Source organism: Stomoxys calcitrans, chromosome 2, assembly GCF_963082655.1.
Source record: "Stomoxys calcitrans chromosome 2, idStoCalc2.1, whole genome shotgun sequence".
Classification (NCBI taxonomy): Eukaryota; Metazoa; Arthropoda; class Insecta; order Diptera; family Muscidae; genus Stomoxys; species Stomoxys calcitrans.
Genome location: NC_081553.1, coordinates 105260549 through 105284883, shown reverse-complemented (window position 1 = coordinate 105284883; position 24335 = coordinate 105260549). Strand labels below are relative to the sequence as shown.

The 24335-nt window shown below is 40.1% G+C and overlaps 1 protein-coding gene across 4 annotated transcripts in view; it reads right to left on the bottom strand.

The window, feature by feature from the left end:
- Nucleotides 1-9537: 9537 nt before the first annotated feature.
- LOC106086489 (homeotic protein proboscipedia) overlaps nt 9538-24335 on the bottom strand; it is a 228078-nt gene continuing 213280 nt past the window's right edge. For all 4 annotated transcript variants that reach the window (XM_013251181.2, XM_013251182.2, XM_013251179.2 and 1 more), the window contains 3 exons: nt 20348-20479; nt 14232-15614; nt 9538-9941 (listed from right to left, as the gene is read on the bottom strand). In XM_013251181.2, the coding sequence (XP_013106635.2) occupies nt 9664-9941; nt 14232-15614; nt 20348-20479 (1793 nt within the window). In that variant the 3' untranslated portion in view covers nt 9538-9663. The remainder of the gene's footprint in view (nt 9942-14231; nt 15615-20347; nt 20480-24335) is intronic.

Below are 24335 nucleotides of genomic sequence, written 5' to 3'. Positions count from 1 at the left end.
TAAAGTTAATAATTCATTATAGTTGTTGCAATAACCTTTAATATTCCATTGGAGTAACTTAAGTACCATGATATTAAATAAGAGAAAAAAAAATAAAGTGCAGCTGTTAGATAGAAGCAACGTATAAGAGTTTTTTCTAATTGGTATCCACGTTGAGTCGAGAGAAATCAAAACGGTAGCGATGACTCGAGATGAGACCAAAACAAGTCACCGATGACTTGAGTGGAAGCAAAACAAGTCAGACTCTCCCGAGTGACGTCAATCGACTCAACTGACTGTAGTGTTGTTCTTTTACTCGTCGGATAAGTTGTCACTCTCCGTTGAATTTTTGCACAATTTTTTTGGATTGTTGATAGCCGCACTTTTGCTCTTGAGCTCATTTCTTGTTCGTTTCGATATGTTCTTCGGCAGTATGTTGACAGTTGTTGGTTTGTCGCGAGCATTCACTAAAGGCTGCGGTGGTGCGGGGTCTGATGGTTTTGCCTGCTGTTGCTTCTTATTTTCACACATTGCGTAGTTTGTGTTGTTGTTGGAAGTAGTTGGGAGATCGTGATAGCTTACAGTGCTTCTTGTAACCTTGGAATAGACAGTGTCATTTGGATGACGTTGTTTGTATGTTGCGAGAGCAGTTTTGTGATCTACTTTGTCGAGTGTTTTAATGGCCTGTATCTCTTTGAATTTTAGAAAAACGGGGCATTTTTTACTGAGCACAGAGTGGGACTTATCATCTAATTTGTTCTCATCGCAGTTTATACATTTAGTGTTGTTTTGGCAGAGTTCATTTTCTTGTGTGTGAGCTATGTCACCACAGTTAATGCAAATTTTATTATTTTTACACCGTTTTGTTGGGTGTCCATAGTGGAAACACTGACGACACCTCATGGGCAAGGGAATATAAGGCCGCACGCACGTTTACTCATATCCAATATTAATTTCATCAGGTAAATTGGGTAGAGAAAAAGTAATTATAATGAGACCAGTTTCGATGAGAGAGTCTTCATTTTTTTTTAAAATTTTTTGAACTTCGGTTACGTTTTGTTTTTTTAGTTCATTTAGAATTTCATTCTCAGGGATTCCACGTAGATCATTACAGTAGATAACTCCCTTGGAATAGTTGAGAGAGTTATGTTCTTTCACTTCGACTTTTATTTCATTTGTGAGAGAAATGAGTTGGAACAATTTTGTGGCTTGAGTTGCAGTTTTTGTTTTAATTAGAATATCGCCACTTCTGAGTTTTTTGCACATTTCAATTTCTCCACATACACTATCAATGACTTTTTTAATTAAGAAAGGAGACACATTAATGAGAGTTTCTTCACTATCTGTTCTTGACATCATGAGGTATTTGGGACCAATAGTGTAATTTTTAAACAATTTCTTATTGTCAATTTCAAAATTGGGTTGTTTGGTATTAACACTCATTTTTTTGTTGTAAGTAGAGAGTTTTGGCTCTGCGGTTTTACAGACGTTCGTTCGTTTTCACACTGATTTTGGTAATAAAATTCAATGATTTGCAAGCGTTGCTCGTTAGTAAGTCTATTCATGATGAAATGTCAAAGCATACTGAGCATCTTTCTCTTTGACACCATGTCTGAAATCCCACGTGATCTGTCAAATACTAATGCATGAAAATCCTAACCTCAAAAAAATCACCCTTTACTTTGGAATATCGCCTTTTACAATGTATTATTGTCTTTGGAAGGAAAACGTGTAAAAATGCGCAAGACAGAAGTAGCTATTTTCAGCAGGACATACAAGTAACCTACACCCTGACACCCGTCTCCTTGGAAGGAGAGAATGTCCCATTTACAGAAAGCGCAAAATACCTGGGTGTTTTGCTGGACAGGAAATTGAACTTCAAGTCCAACATTTTGAAAAGGGCAAGGAAGTCAACTCTTGCTCTATACACCTTACACCAGAGAGTCATTGGCAAAAGTTGGGGGATTAGACTGCGAGTCATGCACTGGGTATACACTGCAGTTGTCAGAGCTATAATGCTATATAGTGTTGTGATCTGGTGGACGGAGCTTCAATGTCCACCTACTGTTCAATAGTCGGCCGGATCCAAAGAATGACTTGTTTGTGCATCACATCCTCACTGGGGACGATCTGATGTACTGAATTTAAAGCTACATCTAATACCTCTGGACATTGCTGCCGTGAGGCTAAGAGAGTTTTCTCATGTGGCGGCTGCGGATACTGTGTTATCCTTGATACAATGTCCTATGTTCCAGGCAGTGTAGATTACATCCTACGTGAGCCGCTTTTTGATAAAAAAAAGTACTGTACCACCGTTCCTGATAGAACCGAATGGTACTCGGCTATCCCTGGTAATAGAAGTCACATAGACTTCTATTCGGATGTTTCAAAACTAGACGACCAGGTGGGATTTGAGGCTTACCCGACCAATGCAATTTGTATCAAGCGGAGATCCTCGCAATTAAGGAAGTAGTGGAATGGTTAAGATATAATGTCAGAACGACGATTGGCATAAATATCTTCTCAGGCAGCCATTAAATCCAGGGATTTAATGTCTGCCTGATGGAGATCTGATCGCAGATCTTTCAACAAGACGGCTGAACAGTTTTAGATTCAATTTTTCGGAGTGCCGGGCCACAGAGATACCCCAGGGAATTGTAAAGCGGATGAGCTTGTGAGATTAGCAACTACCTTAGACATTCCAGGGAAACTGGAATCTATGGGTATGCCTCTAGCGGCATCTAAGCTAAGTTTTTAGGATCAGGCCCGAAGGGCTACTTATGATAGATGGACACAAAGAGGGGACTTTGAGCATTTCAAAACAAAATGGGCTAATCTAGACTTGAAGAGGTCTACTGCTTTGCTATCACTGGCAATAAGAGACGTCTCAGTCAATGTGTCCGTCATGACAGGTCACTGTCTAATCGGAAAACATGCTGACATACTGAAGGTTGCCAGTAAAAACTTTTACAGTGGATGTGAGGACATCGAAGAGGAAGAGACTACAGAACATCTTCTGTATGTATGTCCCGCGCTGGCAGTCAGAAGGAGTTCCACTTTAGGTTCGCGTTTGTTTGAGAACCTGTTTGATTAAGATGAAGTGAACATTCGCAAGTTGTTGGCCTTTTAAAGCGATCTGGATGGTTCAACGGTAGCAACTAGAAGGCATCTTCCTTCTTCTGTTCCTGTGGTATCGCAATGGACAAAAACGACTGCCACTTACACCTTACCTAACCTATAAGATCAGCTTAGGAACTAAACGATATGATTAAGCTACCCATAAAAGAAATGGGAAAAATGTAGTCATTTATTGTCAATTGTTAGTTTTTCTAAATTCTTGATACATTTTCTTACTGGCACTTTAATGCAACAAACTCCTTTTTTTTAAGTACTTCAATAACTACAATAAATCCCCAAAGGATTTAAAGGTTTTTACTTTCAATTCAGCCACGTCAAGACGAGCAAAGGAAAATATCTACAATACCAAACCCTTGAAGTTATTGAAAGAGTAATTTTTAGTGTTAGTGTCAACAACTGGCATCAACACCAGCACCACATTGCCACAGCAGGATATGCGGGCAACTTGGGCAATTCCTGGATATTAGATGGCCAGCTGAGCATATCCTTCACACGCTGGGACACACACAATTCTCTCCACTGCTTAGATGTATGGCTGATGTGAAAAGAGCTGCTATGCTGCTGCTGTTGGCAATATTGGGGAGGAGAAATTTTTGACAGTAGCGGTGAAAATTTAAGATTGATCACCAACTGGAGGATACGACGACAACACCAACAGCAGCAGCATAACTAAAACATCACAAAATGGACATGGAATGTAAACGTGTTAAAACCTAAATAATGTAATGTAAATGTTTCCCTTTATCCTTTTGGTGTATTGGTACAAAAGGCAATTTAGCATTGAGTATCCTTAGGTGAGACTATGTATGGTCTTTGATGGCTGTATTGTCCATTTTCTGCTCTTTGGTATTCCCAGGAGTCTCCCATCTCCCGAATGGAAATCGATGAAGAGTGTTGATAATTTTATTAATATTTTCTTGGAATTATTTTGGGTGTATGATGAAGAGTGGAAACATTTGTAGAAAAGTAAAACTGAATTGTTGCAGATATTATGAGACGTAAATTACGAGACGAATAAAGCTAATAGCTTTTAACGAATTTGATCAGGTTACAATGTCAATAACCGTTAAAATAAAAATAAGGAAAAGAAAAAGCATGCTAAGTTCGGGCAGGCTGAATCTTATATACTCTCCACCATTCTACAATATTAGAGCTATATCCGGTTACGAATCGAATCTCTAGATTTGGAAGTTGGAGACCATAGTCAAAGTTATTGTGCAAAATTTCAGACAAATCGGATAAGAATTGCGTCATATAGGGGCTCAAGAAGTAAAATCGGGAGATCAGTTCATGTGGGAGGTATATCAGATTGTTGACCGTATCGGGGAATATGTGGCACGTATGTTGAAGATCATAGGTGAAGTCGTTGTACAAAATTTCAGCCAAACCGGAGAGAACGATTTATATGGAAGCTATGTATATCAGGTAATTAACCGAATTATACCCTATTTGTAGACATCGGTAAATTGGGTGAACACGCTGGTATTAACCCATACATACCCAAATGCTGGGTATTTATGATTTTGCAGATATATAGGCTATATAAGAAATTTTTCATAAAACTTGTATAAAAACCTGACCTTGTGATCACATAAAATCGGACCTTTGCTATATATAGCCGCTTTAAAGCAGATCTCCCGACTTAAAGTCTTAAGGCAAAAAATTACTCATTTTCATTCGATTTCGATGAAATTCGGCACTTGGCCACCACTCACGTAAAATGTGGTTCATATCGGACCATATTTGCTATATAGACCAAACGCACTATCTGCCGATATTGGGTATTAAGACCATAAAATATCCATTTATTACCCGATTTTGATGAAATCTTGATATAGGTGCCATGCAGACCGATCTACCGATATAGAGTTTGAGCCTACAAAAGAAGCTTTCTTCGTTCCATTTCGAAAAATTTGGCACAATGAGTTTTAGTAGACCTCTTCACCTTTTGATGAATGTTAGCCAGATCGGGCCATATTTGTATATAGCTGCCATATAGACCGATCTCCCGATATAGAGTCTTGAGGTCTACCAAGGTGTAGAGATCTACCAAAACTCAATGTGCCAAATTTCATCGAAATCGGATGAAAAACTTTCCTTTTATGGGCTCAATACTTTATATCGAGAGATTGGTCCATATGTCAGCTATATCCAAATATAAATCAATCTGGATCACATTTGACTGGTATGGGTAGGAGTAGACTAATACGTAGACATTTTATGGCCTTAACACCTTTTATCAGAAGATCAATATATATGGTAGCTATATCCAATCTGGACAACATTCAAAATTTCATCGAAATCTGATGAAAATGTTCCTTTTAAGTCTCAAAACTCTTTATCGGAGATCGGTCTATTTGGCAGCTATATCCAAATATGGTCCGATCTGGACCACATTTGACAGGAATGGGAACGGCTCTTCCAGAACTCACTGTGCCAAATTGCATCAAAATCGGGTAATAAATAGATATTTTATAGCCTAAATACCCTATATTGGGAGATCGAGAGGTCGGTGTATATGGCAGCTATATCTTAATATTGCCCGATCTGGACCACATCTCATAGGAGTAGGTAGGGGTTTACCAGAACTCACTGTATCAATCAAATCTTGATCGATCTAGGTCAAATTGCAGAAATATGCAGAGGGGCTGAACATAACTCACTGTCTCAAATTTCGGCGACATCGGACAATAATTGCGCCTTTTATGGCCCCAAAACCTGTCTGTATGGTCTGTATGGCAGCTATATCCAAATCTGGACCGATCTGTGCCATATTGCAGAAGCATGTCGAGGGGTTTAACTTAATTCACTGTCCCAAAATTCGGCGACATCCGACAATAAATGCGCCTTTTATGGGTCAAAAACCTTAAATCGAAAGATCGGTCTGTATAACAGCTATATCCAAATCTGGACCGGTCTGTGCTAAATTGCAGATAAATGTCAAGGGGCCTAACGCACCTCGCTGTCCCAAATTTTGGCAAAATCGGACAATAAATGCGCCTTTTATAGGCCAAAAACCTTAAATCGAAAGATCGGTCTATATGTCAGCTATATCCAAATCTGGACTGATCTTGGACAAATTGAAGACTGATATCGAAGGGCCTAACAAAACTCTTTTTCCCAAATTTCGACCACATCGAATAACAAATGCGCCTGTTATGGTCGCAAGACATTAAATCGAGAGATCGGTCTATATGACAACTATATCCAAATCTGGACCGATCTGGGCCAAATTGAAGAAGGATGTTGAAGGGCGTAAACACAACTCACTTTCCAAAATTTCAGCACAATCGAATAATAGATGTGGCTTTTATGGGCCTAAGACCCTAAATCGGCGGATCGGTCTATATGGGGGCTATAACAAGATATAGTCCGATATAGCCCATCTTCGAAATTAACCTGCTTATGGACAAAAAAAAAAGAATCTTTGCAAAGTTTCAGCTCAATATCTCTATTTTTAAAGACTGTAGCGTGATTTCAACAGACAGACGGATGGACATGGCTAGATCGTCTTACATTTCTACTCTGATCAATAATGTATATACTTTATAGCGTCGGAAATGGATTTTTCGATATGTTGCAAACGGAATGACAAAATGAATATACCCCCATCCTTCGGTGGTGGGTATAAAAACCTCTCAAGTTCATAAATTCAAAATCCCAGATGCCCATTTGGGTTTATTGTTTTTTTATGCCATATGTCCTCTAAACTCATGCAAAAAATATTTTGCACCTAAAAATATTTGTAGCCGCCACAGCAAATTTGAAAATAGGGTACTAAATTTTTTGATATCTAAAGGGGGGCGCACCCTCCCCCTTACCCTAATTTTCAGAAACGTCAGATTTCCGGTACGATATCAAAATGTGCGACCAAGTGTTTGGGATATGACGCATTTGCGGACCATTGTAATATGGGACTCAAACAAGAGGTATTTTAGAGTAGAACACGAATCTGATATATATTTTTAGGGCCAAGTCACAAAGTGGCCGTCCCATCTCCCAAAACTCCCCCCAAACAGTACATGTATGTTGACTATAGAAATACAGGGCTCAAATGAAAGGTAATTGGGAGTATACCACGAATCTGATATCAACATTCGGGTCCAACTGTCTGACGGAAGTCCCATCCCCATAACAACCTCCAAATAGGACGTATTTGCTCACCATGACACTTTGGGTCTTAAGAGAGAGCTCGATATTAAGGCCTATGCACCAAACCGGACATATTTGCTGACTTTCCCAATAAGTAAGGAAAGATATTTTTGATTCGAAACCGAATTTGATATCTAATTATGAGGCCTATGGCAATATGGGGTTTAAATAAATGCTATTTGAGAGCAGAGCACGATGCTAACATATTTTCGATCTATGTGTTTGGAGGACCACCACACTACCCAAAACACCACTAACTCAGACATATTTACCGACCATGACAATGTGGGATTTAAATGAAAGGTATCGGGAGTAGAACACAAAATTGATGCCCATTTTCGGGACCAATTTTCTGGTAGTCTCCCCTTTTCTCAAAACAGCATCTGATATCCAAATGTGGGACCATGTATTTGTGGCACCACCTCTTCCCCAAAAACAACCCCCAAAGAGTACAAATTTACCGACCATGACCATATGTGGCTAAAGGTCAATATGTAGCTCAAAAGGTATTTGAGATTAGAACACGGATTTGATAACCAATTTTGGGGCAAGTGTTTGGTAGACACCTCATCACATAAACTCCCCTTAAACCAATGACAATATGAGGTTTAAATAAATGATATTTGAGAGTAGAGCACGATGCTGATATCCTAAATCCCCTAAATCGAACATACATATTGGCCGGCCATGGCAATATGGGGATCAATAGAAAGGTATTTGGGAGGGGAAATTCATACCCATATTCGGGACCACAGTTCTGGGGAGTCCACACCACCCCCTAAACCCACCAACCACCACCATGGGGTTCTTCGCACTCCCAGAACCCCCATGAGAATATCGGGCTCAAATAAAATCTTTTAAGAATGTAGTACGTCTAACATCCAAACTTAAATAACCTTAATTCATAGACCAATAAAGATCATATGGGATTCAGATAAAGGATATGCAGATATTGTTATACTGTTAGTCAAGCGATATACATATACCATTTTCATAGCATGGTGTTTCATCAAAAGCTCCTTAATTATCGAAAATAAATATTCAAAGGATAATATTGTTCCATACAAAGTAGAAGAAGACGGAGCGGAGCGGGCCCGGTTCAGCTAGTTATATATAAAAACAACAAAAACAGCAAAAATTGCAAATTTATTTCACAGATTGATAAATGTCGACTTGGCGCTTCATATGGGAGGACAATGTTTGTGACTTCTTGGAACGAGTTTGCTACGGTTTTAATGAGAACTTCCGACCTCGTATTTTAGAAGAGCTCCAACAGGGCACATATTACGACTATTTCCTTCAAATTTCAAAAGGGTAGGGTCCATACCATTGTCGTCCATTGTCCACTATCTTTGTCGTCGCAATACGTGGAATCGAAATGGTACTTGTGCGTATTCACTCTTACACTACAGCAACTGCATAAAAACCGAACTTAGTCCGAGAAATTTCAAACTTCATACTTTGACAGATATTGAATAAGGGTAACCAGGGTATAGTATCGACAAAGCTTACTTTCTTACACTACATCAACTGCATAAAAACCGAACTTAGTCCGAGAAATTTCAAAATTCATACTTTAACAGACATTGAATAAGGGTAACCAGGGTATAGAATCGACAAAGCTTACTTTCTAAGAACAGAGCCTTTATAAACAGAAAATTCTTTCTTTTATTATTATTTTTTTTAATTTATTTATTTTTTTATCATATCATAACTACCATCAAAAATATGTACACAGATACTTAATGAAATTGCACTTGAATCCAGCTGTGATTCAAATTCTAAACTCCTGCATAGAACTTCAAGTATGTATATACTTAGAATATTTTATATATGTATGTATTTTCTATGGTATTACGCACTAATTATGGTATTGTTTTATTATGATTTATAATAATATCGTTTTGATTTTGTCTTATTTTGAAATTTTATAATAAAATTGATTTTTGAAATCAATTTTTTTCTTAAACTTTTTCTCTTTATGAATATTTTTCATAATTTAACTATGATGAAAGAGTAAAAGATTTAAAACTATAAAACTTAGTAAAATAATTAGTAATTTTTTACAAAAATACAAAATCTAATAATAATAAAAAAAACCACATTAAAAAAAACCATGAAATCTTTCGCCTCTTATATAAGATGTACATAAATATTTTAACATTGATTGAATCTATTTTAAAGAATGTAATTATTGATGGGTCTTAGGGTATTACAAGTGGGGAGACTTTATATATAGAATAATTATCTATTTACATGTTAGTTTTTATTGTTTTATTGTTATGTTATTGTATGTGAAAGTTACCAAAAATGGATATCCTCTTACTGTTTGTTTTACAATTACTATGTACGTATTGGTTTATTCATATGTATGTGTCTAGGTGTTTACATTAACTAACTCAATTGATAATATTCGGGGACAAAATCATTTGCCAGATTGCTCAGAAAATTGAAATCTGACGAACTATTGGAATTTTCTACCATGCCGGTGAGATTAGCTCCCGGCCCACTTTGCGGGAAGTTGGAATTGTGAGTAGGCATTGCGGCAGTGGGTTGTACATTTGCGGGATTTACGAAACTATTGGCCACAGCACCGGGTGGCATTTGTATGTGTGGCGGTGGATCACTATCCAGGAGACCGTCAGCTGGCATGGGAGGCCCAACGTGATTATCTGTAAGGAAAAAGCAAATGGTTATGGATAGATTGGAAACAAGTTGTAAGTTCGACCACTTCGGTTTTTATACATCCTCTAATATGGATTGCATTAAAAAACAAGTAAAAGTTCGGAATCATATATACCCACCTCCATGGATCGTATTTCTTTGGCCGGTATCTCTTTATAGGCAAACAAAGATAATGGATAAGAAATTCTATGCTATTGGAGCTATACCAGGTTATAAACCTATATGGCCTGGATGTTAAAGACAACAGTAGGTCCCATTGTGCAAAAGTTCAACCTAATCATATTAGAATTGTGCCCTAAAGGGACTTAAGAAATAAAATGACCGATTCATTTGGCATTTATATTAGAGGGCATACAAAAAGTCACTGTGCAAAATTTCAGCAAAATCTGATAAGAAATACGCCCTCTAGAGGCTTAAGAATTAAAATGGGGAGATCGGTTTATGTAGGAGCTATGTCAGGTTATAGACCGATTCAGACCATATTTGGCAAGTGTGTTAGAGGTCATAGATGGAAAGATCAATTTGTGGGAGACACCTCTAAACTTGGTGTCAGACATTTTAGAATGAGCGCAGAAGATCGAGGAGCTTGGAACGCTATTCTACGTTCGGCTAGTGGAACAAAAATTCTGTCGTACCCAATTAAAGTAAAAGTAAAGTAAGTATAGATGCAGTGACTGTGCCAAATTTAACCAAAATTAGATAAGAATTACATCCTCTTGAGGCTCAAGAAGTAAATTAGAGAGATCGGTTTAAATGGGAGCTATATCAGATTTAAGGCCGATTCGAACTATACTTGGTACATCCATTAAATGCCATAGAAGACGTCATAGTGCAAAATCCGATAAGAACTGCGCTCTCTAGAGCGTCAAAAAGTCAAATCGGGAGGTCGCTTTATATGTAAGCTATATCAAGTTTTGGGGCAATTTGAACCAGGAATCTGGAGCGGGTAAATTTTTCACGCTCCGCTCCACTCCCGATCCGTAAAAAAAATTTCTGCTCCATATATATTCATTTTGCCATTACGTTTACAACATCAAGCAATATTCAACTATGTATTCTTGATCGCCATCTATATCGCGCTATATCCGTATAAAACCCCCATATAAAGTGATCTCCTAAATTGATTTCTTGGGCGAAATTTTGCAAACCGTTTTCTTTTATGACCTCCAACATTTTTGTAAAGTAAAATCTCAAAGGGTCCATAACCTTATAAACCGATTATACTTCTTGAGTCTCTAGAGGGCGCACTTCTTTTCCAATTTGGGTGAAATTTTCGCATAATTTCTCCTAACACCTCCAACTATTGTATAATCTGACCTCCGGATTTTACACCCTAAGCGTATAGAGGGCGCCATTATAATTTGATTGAACCGAAATTTTTCCTATAACCTCCAACATCCATGCCAAGTATGGTCTGAATCCGTGCCTATTGTTCCTATTTAAATAGATCATCCGACTTTACTTCCCTAGCATATACTGGAAGCAATTCCTAACCAAATAAAAAAAAAAAAAACAAGTAAAAACGCATTCAACATTTGATTAAAGCCCTACTATATCTATTGGGTTGCCCAAAAAGTAATTGCGGATTTTTCATATAGTCGGCTTTAACAAATTTTTTCACAGCTTGTGACTCTGTAATTGCATTCTTTCTTCTGTCAGTTATCAGCTGTTACTTTTAGCTTGCTTTAGAAAAAAAGTGTAAAAAAAGTATATTTGATTAAAGTTCATTCTAAGTTTTATCAAAAATGCATTTACTTTCTTTTAAAAAATCCGCAATTACTCTTTGGGCAACCCAGTATATTAAAGTCCAAGTATGGGACGATTTGGATCATATTCGGTTCAGGTACGGAGAAGTGTATATAAGTGCCAGTTTAAAACTTCAAGGAAATCAGTTTATAAATCCGGATCTAATGGCATAAGATACCCAGATTTGCAGATCAGTCCATATGGACCAAACGTGGTCTGAAAGGGAGCATACGCTGTTCGGATATTGGGTGGCCTAGTGCAACTCCATGTTCCAAATTTATATCAAAGAATGGACCTAAATCGGACAACGAGTAGTCCAACTTACCGCACTAAATTTCAGCGTACAGGAAATTACGGTTTTTATGGGCTTAAGGACCTAAATCGGTAGATCGGTCTATATGGCAGCTATTTCCAAATATTGTCTGATCTAGCCTATATTCAGTTCGGGCAACGAGAAGCCCAGTGCAACTCACAATTCCAAATTTAAGCAAAATCGATCGCCAGATCGGTCTATAATACAGCGAGAGGCTTAGTGTTACACTATCAAATTTAAGCAAAATCGGGTAACAAATGGGGCTTTTGTGGGTTTAAGACCCTTAATCGGCAGATCGGTCCATATGGCAGCTATATCTTAATATAGTTCGATCTGGACCAAAGCGGTTACGGATGCCGATAGGATGTCACTGGTCTAAATTTCTACAAAATCGATAGGTCGGTCTATATGGCAGCTATATCTAATTATGGCCCGATATGGACCATTTTCGATTCGGATATAGCGGTTTATAATTTCAACGAAATCGGATAATAAATGCGGCTTTTATGGGCTTCCGACCCTCAACCGGGGGAACGGTCTCTATGACAGCAATATCTAAAAATAATCCGATTTTGCTCGTTTAAGAACTTAACCCGCGTATGTGCCAAACTTCTTTAGTTCAATATCTCAATTTTTGAAGGTTTTAACGCTCCGACAAAAATAGTTCTACTCCGTTCCACGCTCCACTCCGCTCCGAATCCCTGAATTGAACCATTCTAGGCACGTAAGTTGGAGGTCATTGAAGAAGTTATTGTGCACAATTTCAGCAAAATCGGATAAGAATTGCGCCCTCTAGAGGCGAGACAATCTCAGGCATTTCGTGTTACAATTACAACGTCAAAAATTCAAATCGGAAGACAGGTTTATATGGGAGCTATAAAAGGCAGTAGACCATTTCGGACCATACTTCGCATGAACATTGCAAGTCAAATCAAAAGTTAGTCAGCAAAAGGTTGGGCTGAATGCCATGGAGTCTTTAACAACTTCAAGAAAGAGAAAATTAGAGGGATATAGAATACCTAGGCAAAGTTCTGTAAAGCCACAAGTGCGGTAAATGCTCTTCACGAATCCAAACTCATTTTGGATTACCAGAAGACTGTGAGACTGCAGAGGTGTTTTTCAGGCAACTAGAAGAAGGTCCACAATCACAATGTACGTCACCACAGGAGCTGCATGTATAGATGGTATTATAGGGGGCATTGTAGTCTTGGTCACCATTTTCGCCGCCCCCGACCACATAGGTGTCTAAACTTTTATGTTAACTCATAATTTCTATTATCTACGCAATCTTGGGAGATGGCACGGTCAGAGTACGAGTGATAAGGAGATTACAGATTTGTGCAAAATTTCAACAGCCAGCCTTACGAAAGTAAGCTTGTTATCGACAGACTGGCGGACGGACATGGCTAAATTTACTTAAATTGTCCTGACGTCTGAAATTAAAGGGTGATTTTTTTGAGGTTAGGATTTTCATGCATTAGTATTTGACAGATCACGTGGGATTTCAGACATGGTGTCAAAGAGAAAGATGCTCAGTATGCTTTGACATTTCATCATGAATAGACTTACTAACGAGCAACGCTTGCAAATCATTGAATTTTATTACCAAAATCAGTGTTCGGTTCGAAATGTGTTCAAATTTTGACAAATTTTGTTCAGCGATGAGGCTCATTTCTGGTTGAATGGCTACGTAAATAAGCAAAATTGCCGCATTTGGAGTGAAGAGCAACCAGAAGCCGTTCAAGAACTGCCCATGCATCCCGAAAAATGCACTGTTTGGTGTGGTTTGTACGCTGGTGGAATCATTGGACCGTATTTTTTCAAAGATGCTGTTGGACGCAACGTTACGGTGAATGAACACATTTCGAACCGAACACTGATTTTGGTAATAAAATTCAATGATTTGCAAGCGTTGCTCGTTAGTAAGTCTATTCATGATGAAATGTCAAAGCATACTGAGCATCTTTCTCTTTGACACCATGTCTGAAATCCCACGTGATCTGTCAAATACTAATGCATGAAAATCCTAACCTCAAAAAAATCACCCTTTAGTATACACTCCTCTATCCTATGGCAAAATTTTGCAGGGTCGATTCAGTATACCAGCCACCATGTATTTATTTTATTGCCTGAATGGATATCTGAAGTTGTACCAGACCCCACCGAATCTAAAATTCGTTTGAACGAAACAAAAACTTCAACCCAACCCGAAACTTACCACTCAATGGTTGTTGATGCTGATGATGGTGACTAAAATGTCCATGGCCATGGTGATTGTAGCCATGGTGGTTATATTGCTGATCCACCACACCACCACCGTGATGTGGTCCACCAGCCTGATGATGGTGGTGGTGATGATGATGGTGATTATTATAAAACTGTTGTTGTAGTTGATTGTGTTGGCCACCAGGTGGCAGCGGTGGTGGAGGTGGACCAGCACCTTCCATATGTATACCCAAAGCAGAAGCTGTGGCTGAATTGATATGCGACATATGGTGTTGGGGCTGATGAGGATTGAAATCGCCCGCCTGTTGTTGGAAGTTAATTTGATCGTAGTATACACCAGCACCACCATTGGCACCCTGTACCTTGGGATCGTAGTAATTGCCAGAACCATCAAAGTCCGGTGGCATTTGTTGATGGTTGTGTGGCCCATACACCACACCACTGCCATGGTGGGGATGGTGGTTATAGGCATGGCCAGCTTGAAATTGCATAGACTCACCACCACCACCGCCATGGTGATTATAGAATGGTTGCTGTATGTGCTGTGGCTGTTGCGGTGGTGTATGGAAAACATTGGCGCCCTGGTGCAGCTTAGCCACCGCAATATCGTTACTACCCTTGAGATGTGGTGAAACCTGTGAGGGAGCCATAAAATCAGGTTTGGGACTTAGATATTCACCATTGGGTACATGCATTTGCTGCTGCTGCTGTTGTGTTTGTTGGTGGTGCTGCTGTTGCTGAAGTCGATGAGCCAAATGTTGAGGTGAACCTGCTGCAGCGAATTCAATATCATATTTGCCATAATAATCTTGGCCAGATGTAGGTGGTGTTGGTTGTTGTTGCTGTTGTTGTTGGGCGTGTAGTGCTTGCTGCTGCGGCGATTGTAGCTGCTGTTTGCTGCCATAATAGGCCGGATAAAATGGCCCATTGCCATCAGCGGATGTTGTATTGGCAGCCGCCATATTTGCGGCAGCCGCATTAGCTGAAGCATTGGAATTGTAGCGTCGCTTGCCACCCACCATGCCAGCAGCCGCACCACCACCACCATTAGTGCTGTTAGTCGTTGCCTGACTATGTTGTGATGAGGTGTCCGAATCTCTGCGATAGCCCGAAGCCAGACCACCTATGGAAATGGGAGTATCATACCCGGAAAATTGAGAGATCTTTTGAGTGGATGTAGACACCAGCGATTCCTTTTTGATGTGTTGCTGATCATCCTTTTTCTTGACTTTTATGGGTGCTTCTTCGAGATCATCATCCAGACTGCCACTGGAGGCCACACTAGAATCCGCACTGACCATATTCGAGGCCGATACTGTAGTGCTGCCCAAAAGGTTTGACGAGATGCCCGATTCCAGAGTCGAATTTGGAGTCACTAGAGAGAAAGAGAAAGTAATAAAATAAATAGGAATAATTAAAAATGTTGAAGCAAAAAGGGTTTATGTTAAGAGTAGGATATTGGAATAGGCACAAGAACAACAAAGTGCGTATATACCTCCAGACTAAACTACAATGGCGTCTGCACTTGAAACCCCCAAATGGTTTATGGATGGACATTATAAGCATCAAATAAAAGCTATTTAGAAAAATGTGAGGTTGTATAACACAAAAAACCCCTAAATGTACATGTAGCCGTATCCTGACAATATGGAACTGAAATAAAAGATTTTTAGTTTGCTTTTTTTTCGAGACGAACTCAATGACCGTAGAATTTTCTTTGCAAATAGAAAAGGAAAGCCAGAGATCGCAATACACACCAACCATTATGGGTTTAGAATTACCCATCAGCCATATTAGGTGTGAAGGCTTTAAGGGCCGTACGTTGGTATGTTGTACCTGTATTGCCACTCGTGCAAGGCAGCCTCCACCGACTTTCCCTTGACATAGGCATGCTGTTTGTTTTTGATGTGTTTGGATGTCCTTCTCTTAACCATGGTTTCCATGGATCCATGGTTTTTGAGTAAAAGGACGTAAGGCAGGTCTGTAGACCTTTGGTGACGCATAACTTGCCTTGTCGGGCTTGGCTATAAATGTCACCCTTGGTCCCTGCCAGGCTTTTGGAGTGAAAATAGCAGCCAGATGGGGCGACAGATAGTCTGCCTCCTTCTGTAGCAACGGCGGAAATATTCCATCTGGTCCGGCTGACTTAAATAGTTTCCTTCACCATATATTCCTTAAATATAAACCTTCGATCAACATCATTATTCAAAGATTCCGGTGTCTACGTCTCATCATATCCTGTGGAAAATTCGTTTTTATTAAAAGCCCCAGAATGTCCTCCGTTGTCTCTGCTCTCACTCCCATGTCGTCTACTAACGTTTCAATTTGGACATGGGGTTTTAAGTGAACCTTTTTCACCTTAGCGGCGTCATTTACGCTACCGACCTATTTGTAGAAAAGCTTCCAGGAATCATGGTTTGCCTCTCTGATAATTTTATTGTATACCATGAGCCGTGTGTAATACACATCCCAATAAACTTTGGCTTTTTTACAGTCTGCAGATCTCTTTCCCAATATTGCGAGTCTCCCCAGTTATCCCCCCAGGCTGATTTTCTTTCTCGAAGAGGACAACTATCTTCCAAAGACCCCACTATTGCAGTCGTTTTTGGTTGTTGTATCCACATTTTCATGTGGTTGTGACGATCCTCGTCAGACTCCTGTAGGTGAGCAAGCACGTTTTAGTCCAAAGGACCATTGCCGCGGAAACAGGGTGGCCATTGGTTATTTAATGGCGCCAATAACCCACCTTGTCATATGGAACATCATAGGCACTCAGTATTTGTCTAAGAGTCGCTGATTGTCCGAGACTGCCGTTGCAGCTACACCGTACGGAGCATTCCACTGTCCGCAACCTGTGGACGCGCCAGGTAGCTTACAACTAAGCTTCTCGTGACAGCAATGCACACCACACCACCATCACCTCTTGTTCCAGCCTGTGTGGTGCTCACAGCTATCCCTTAATTGGCGGGGTAGAGCTTCTACGTTTTACGGACGCCAAGTACCTGGGCATAGACTAAACCCAAGAACAAACGTCGAGGAGAGCTTCACAATGGGTTCGATTCTGGGAGTTATGGTTGCGGAGGGTAGACTGAGGAGGATCTTCGACTACCTGGCACCAGTGCCGATTGGAGTGAGGGCATTCGCGATTCGATTTCCCGACGAATGGAGGGCGAATGCTGTACTTGAGGAGGATGAGACCACGATCTACACAGATGGAGTATATCTCTGAGACTGCCGGACGAGTGTACGTTCTTTCAGGCAGAAGTCTGTGCCATTGCAGTGGCCGCAAGAGATATTCTGGTAAGGGTCTTACTGCCCTCGAAACTTAGAATTTATGTGAACAGTATGGCGGCGCTCAAGGCCTTAGGGTCGAGGATGCTGAGGTCGAGATACGTGGCGGATTGTTTGGAATCCTTGGATGAGCTCCGGGCCCACGATGAAACGTTCACATGGTTTTCTGGGCATGAGAGGAATCCAGGGAATGAGAGGGCACACGAGAGCGCCGGGAGGGGTTCGTCTACGCCGGCAGACGAACCTAGATCAAAGCACTTGCTGCTTTGATCTAGGTGAACTTGTGAACGTACCCCTGGTATGTCTATTGAGATTTGTTAAAGGAACCGGATGGTTCCGGCGGGTACATCCGTGCTTGCGTGGGGACGGGCGTTTCTTCATTCCCGCTCGGGTTCACCATTATTCCTGTCTTTGTTTTATGCGTGTATAACCTCTAGTCCGTGGTCTCATATCTTCTTTCTCTTCCCTTTCTCTCTAAGGTACCACAATGGGCCAAACTGGCCTCCGAGTGCACTCACCTTTGGTGGGCAACCCATTCAATCTTACCTAATCTAACGTATTTAGGTCAGGTTAAGTTCTTGAATTGGCCAAATCGGACCATATTTTGATATAGCTGTTATATACATCGATCTGCCTATTAAGGGTCCGAAGCCCATTAAATCTTTATTTATTACCCGATTTCGCTGAAATTTTAAACGATGTGTAAGCCTCCCGACATTCAGCTCAAATATGGTTCAGATCGAACTATATTTTGATACAGCTGTCATATAGACCGATCTGCCGATTAAGGGCCTGAAGCCCATAAAATCTGCATTTATCATCCCATTTCGCTGAAATTTGAATCGGTGATGTGTTTTAATCCTCCCGAAATCCGACCTAAATATGACTTGGATCAGACTATATTTAGATAAAGTTGCCGTATAGACCGATTTGCCGATTTAGGGTCTGAAACCCAAAAAAGCTGCATTTATTACCCGATTTCGCTGAAATTTGAATCGGTGAGTTGTTTAACCCTTCCGACCTTCGACTGAAATATGGTTCAAATCGGACATTATTTAGATACTAGCCGAACCAGGCCCGCTCCACTGCGCCTTCTTTAACTCTCTAATATCATTTTAGGATGGGGACACTTCGCCCGGAATACGGATATAAATTTCGTGCCATTGTAGCCTATGACGCTGAACGCGTTCGAATCCTGGCGAGAACATCGGACAAAGCTTTGTTAATCCCCTCTTAATGTTGGCGACATTTGCGTGGTACAATGCCATGCATGGTCATTTAAAAAATTTTCCCCAAAAATTTTCCCGCACTGCGGGACGCCGTTCGAACTCGGCCATAAAAAAAAGGTCCCTTATCATTGAGTTTTAACTGGAATCAGAAAGCACTCATTGATGAGTGAAAATTTGCCCCTTTTCGGTTCCTGGTGGTAATGTTCTTCCTAAGGCAATGTTCTCATTAGGGAAGGGATGGCACCTCAGACATTTCGACTCAAATATGGATATCAAATTCGTGCTGCACTTCCAAATCACTTTAATTTGAGCCGTGTATTGTCATGGCCGGTAAATATGAATCGTTTGGAGGGTGTTTTGGGGCTGGGGCGGCCACCGGAACTTTGCACTGAAAATAAATATCAAATTCGTTCTTTATTCCCGACGGAAATGAAGTTCTGTTAAGGGGGTGCTTTAGGGTGTACCCCAAAACACTTGGCTCCAAAATTGGATATCAAATTCGTTTTCTACTCTCAAATGCCTTTCATTTAAGTCCCATATTCTTATAATGGATCAAATAACCCATTTGACGTATATTTAGGGGGAAAAACGCCATCTAGATATGAACACAAATTTTAATGTCATATTCGTGATCTACTACCCAATACCTTTCATTTGGGTCCCATATAGCCATGGTCGGCTAATATGCCCATTTGGGGTATTTGGGGGTGGCCGACCTCTCATTACTTGGACCCAATGTTTTATGCCACATTAGTAATCTACTGCCTAACAATTTTCATTTGAGCCCCATATTGACATGAACTTCGAATGTATCTGTTTTGAGAAGTTTTGGGGTTGGGGGGGGGGGGGGGGTTGCGCTGGGTTCTTGAACCCATATTTTAATACTATATTCGTTTTCTGGTCTCCAATATCTTTCATTTGGTACCGTTATTGTGCACTTTCGGAAATGACGTTTTTGGGATAAGGGGGAAGGTCCGCCTCCACACAATATCTTAAAATTATTTAGCCTATGTATTCTTCCAGACAAACGTACACAATCTATGCAAATTTTAAGAACACAATCTATGCAAATCCGTACACTTTTCATTTGATACCCATATTGTCCTAATCGGTCAACTTTTGATTTTGGGTAATGGTTTTTGGGGTAAAGGTGGAGGGTCCGCCATCTTCCGTTATCAATAAATTATAAAACCTATTCCTACTTCCTGACCATATTCGTAATCTAATCTCGAATACCTTTCATATTGTCATGATGTGGTTTGTTTTAAGCCTCCCGACATCCCACCCAACAATGATCGAGAACAGACTATATATATATATAAAGCTGTCTTCCAATTTAGGGTCTTAATCCCATAAAAAGCGTATTTATTGCCTGATTTCGCAGAAACTTTTACTTGTATAAGAGATCTCGGAGCCTGATTAAAATATGGACCAGGCCAGCCCAAATTTAGATATAACTATGGATATGGTAGGGGAGATATAATAAAATAGGATGATTAATATATCCATGGTGGTGGGTAACCAAATTTCGGCACGGCCGAACTTAACCCATTTTTACTTGTTTTTAATATTTTCTTCAGATACTTACAACTTCCCGCACTGGCATTATTGTTTGTAGCACTGGGCGTATTATTGTTATGACCTCTAGAGTTCGATGTAGAATCGGGTATATCATCGGAGGGTAGTTCGCAGCCTTGACATGATTTCTTTGAATTAGAATCTGTATATGGGAGAAGAGAGAGAAAAACAACAACAAAATAAATACCAATTAATAATTCGATTCTAAAGAATACAATACAATTTGACCCTGTTTTTAGACTCTGAGCCCACATTCACTCCCGCCAGTCGCTCTCATTTGCGCCAACATCAATTCTTTCAGCTTCAAAAAAGGGTATCATTGGATTTATACGATTTCCGTCAAAAGAACAAAAATAAAATGAAAAAATACTAGCATTGCAAAAAAAAAAAAAAAAAAGACAACATCAAAGATACGCTTTTTCCCAACTGACAATGATTGATAAGTTTCAGTATCGCTGCTTTTGGCTTTTTTCGTTGGACGGACGGCCATTCATTCTTATGTCTGGTTTTGGGACGCCTGTTGTTACTGTCGTTTTGTTTTGCGTTTTTTTTTTTTTTGAAATGTTTCATTAAATTAAAGGTGGTAACTTTGAGTTGTTTTGCCGTTTTTTTTGTTTTAGTATTCGCCCCTAAGTGAATTGTTTATATGGACAAAGTGTAGAATTTAAAGTTGTTTTTAAAATTTGTAAGAATTATAGTGAGATCTTGCAGCAATATGAGAAAAACTGTTGCAGTCGGTTGGTTTTTCTTATACCAGGAGGGTTTATGCAAAATATTTTTTGGGGAATGGATATTACAATGCTCATATAGATTAGACTTGGTATGAGACTAGGCCTGGTGGACCGAAAATTGGTGGACAGAAAAACTATTGGATCCCGGACTGGTCAACCATTCTTCCAATTCCGTTCTTGAAGCACATATCCCTAGTTCCGAAAAGTTTTCGGACATTTTATCACCTAACTAGAAAATATTGGTTGTGAATGTCGTGATGTCCTGAATCCATCTCGAGATCATATTCATATTCGAGATCAAGGAATGACATAGCAAAGAACTTATAAAAGTTAGGCAAATGTGTGATGTTTTCAAAACACTTTTACTGGCATGGTGGATCGCGATTTCTGATACGCCACTACACGTCCTATTGAAGGGTATTTAGTGGGTGGGTTGGGTCCAAAATCTGTCCCAAATGTGAGTACCAGATCCGTAGTCAACTCCCAAAGACCTTTCTTTTGATATCCATTTTGTGCCGTTGAACATTCATGCCCGTTTTGGGGGTTTTTGGGGTTGGAGAGGCACCATGGACCAAATTATTATAACAGATGTGTACTCAAGTTCTAAACACCATTCATTTGATACCCATATTGTCACAATCGGTAAATATGTCCTGTTGAGGGATTTTGGGGGGTGGGGGAACTCAGACATCAAGGAATACATTTTTAAATCAGCTTTTTACTCCTTTGAATAGTTTTCATTTGTTATCCATATTATCGTAATTGGTAAATATGTCCTGCTGTGGGGTGGCCTCTCAGATACCAAGAAATAGATTTGTATGCCAGATTTATACTCTACTTGAAAATACCTTTCATTTGGTACCCATATTGCCCAAGGCGGTGACACTGTCATTTAGGGGGGTTTTTGGGGGTGGGGACCCTCCCGAACACTTATGGTGAAATTTGTATATCAAGTTAGTACTCTACTCTTAAATACTCATTTTGGAGTTGGGAGACCCCCCGAACAGTTAGTACTCTATACTTAAATACCTTTCACTTGATACCCATATTGTCTCAATCGGTAAACATGGGGCATCCCCAAGGTTATTTGACCCCAAAATTTTATACTATTTTCTTGTCTTTGAGGAGGCATACAAAATTTTGTTTAAAACGGTGCACCCATCTCCGAGATCTAGCGTTTTTGAAAATTGGGGTAAGGGGGAGGATCTGCGCCCCTTCGGTTTTCAAAAAATATAGTACCCTATTTTCACCGGGGGCTTAAACTCAAACTCTTTATTTAGATATAGCTGCCATAGAGGGTCTTTAGGGTCTAAAGACCATAAAAGACGCATTTATTCTCCGATTTTGCTGACATTTGAAACAGTAAGTTGCACTAGGGGCATCGACATCCGACCCAAATATGGTGTATATCGGACCATATTTACATATATATCTGCCATATAGACCGATAAGCCGATTTAGTGTCATAAGGCTATAGCAGTCGCATTTATTAACCAAATTTGTTGAATCTCAGAACTGTGAGTTTTGTTGGGCCCGTCGATATCCGAATCAAAGAACCACATCGGAACATATTTGGAAAAAGCTGCCATTAAGACCGATCTGCCGATCTTTGGTTTTTGGCCTATAACAGGCGCATGCATTTATTACCCGACTTCGCTGAAATTTGCAACAGTGAGAGGTATTAAGACTTCCAAAATCTATCCCGAAAATCGTCCAGACCGGGCTATATTTAGATACAGCTGCCATTGAGATCAATCTTCAGTTTTAGGGTTTAAAGACCATAAAAGGCGCATTTAATCTCCAATTTTCATCTCATGAGCGGTGCACTTTTAACTCGATTCCGCTGAAATTTTGAACTGTTACTTATGTAGAGCTTCTCGGCACCTGAACCAAATATGAGTTAGATCGGGCTAAATTTGGATATTAAGTGCGATATGAAGGTTAGGTTTAAGTTGCAGTCTGCCTTCAGACTCACTTAGATGTATTCGTTCATTGTGATACCACAGGAACAGAAGCAGGAAAATGCCTTCTAGTTCCTACTGTTCAACCATCCAGATCGCTTTAAAAAGCCCAGTAACTTGCGAATGTTGACATTCGCTAAATCAGACAGGTTCTCAAAGAAATGAGAACCTAAAGTGGAACTCCTTCTGACTGTCAGTATGGGACACACACACATAGTCTCTCTTCTTGGATGTCCTCACAGCTTCTGCAAAAGTCGTTGCTGGCAACCTTCAGTCTGTCAGCATGTTTTCCGATTAGACAGTGACCTGTCATGACGGACACAATGACTGAGACGTATGTTCTAGCCAATGACAGCAAAGTGGTAGACCTCTTCAAGTCTAGATTAGGCCACATAGTTTTGGAATGCTCACAGCTCCGTCTTTGTGACCGTCTATCATTCGTTGTCCTTCGGGCCTGGTCCTGAAAACTTAGCTTACATGTCACTAGAGCCATACCCACAGATTTCAATATCCCTGGAATATGTAGGGTAGTTCCTAATCTCGCAAGCTCATCAGCTTTAGAATTCTCTGAGATATCTCTGTAGCCCGGCACCCAGAACAGGTGAATTTTGAACTGTTCAGCCATCTCGTTGAGAGATCTGCGACACTCGAGGGCGGTTTTTGTGTTCAGAAATACGTTATCCAGGGATTTTATGGCTGCCTAGCTGTCAGAGAAGAAATTTATTCCAATCGTCGTAATGACCTTATATCTTAGCCATTCCACCACTTCCTTAATTGCAAGGATCTCTGCTTGGCACACACTGCAGTGGTCGGGTAAACTTTTCGATATGACCAGGGATTTTATGGCTGCCTGGCTGTCTGAGACGATATTTATGCCAATCGTCGTTATGACATTACATCTTAGCTATTCCACCACTTCCTTAATTGCAAGGATCTCTGCTTGATACACACTGCAGTGGTCGGGTAAACTTTTCGATATAACCAGTTCTAGATCTTTAGGGTACACCCCAAAGCCCACCTGATTGTTTAGTTTGAAGTCATCCGTATAGAAGTCTATGTAACTTCTGTTACCAGGGATATCGTAGTTCCAACCGGTTCAGATAGGGTGTAATCAACACTGACTGGAATATTGGATATTGTATCAAGGATAACATAGTGTCCGTAGCCGATACATGACCAATGAGAAAACTTCCTTAACCTCACGCCAGTGGTCGCAGCAATTTGGGTAGCCATATTGTTCAGAGGCATAAGATGTAGCATTACATTCAGTGCATCAGATGTTGTCGTCCTAAGTGCGGCTGTGATG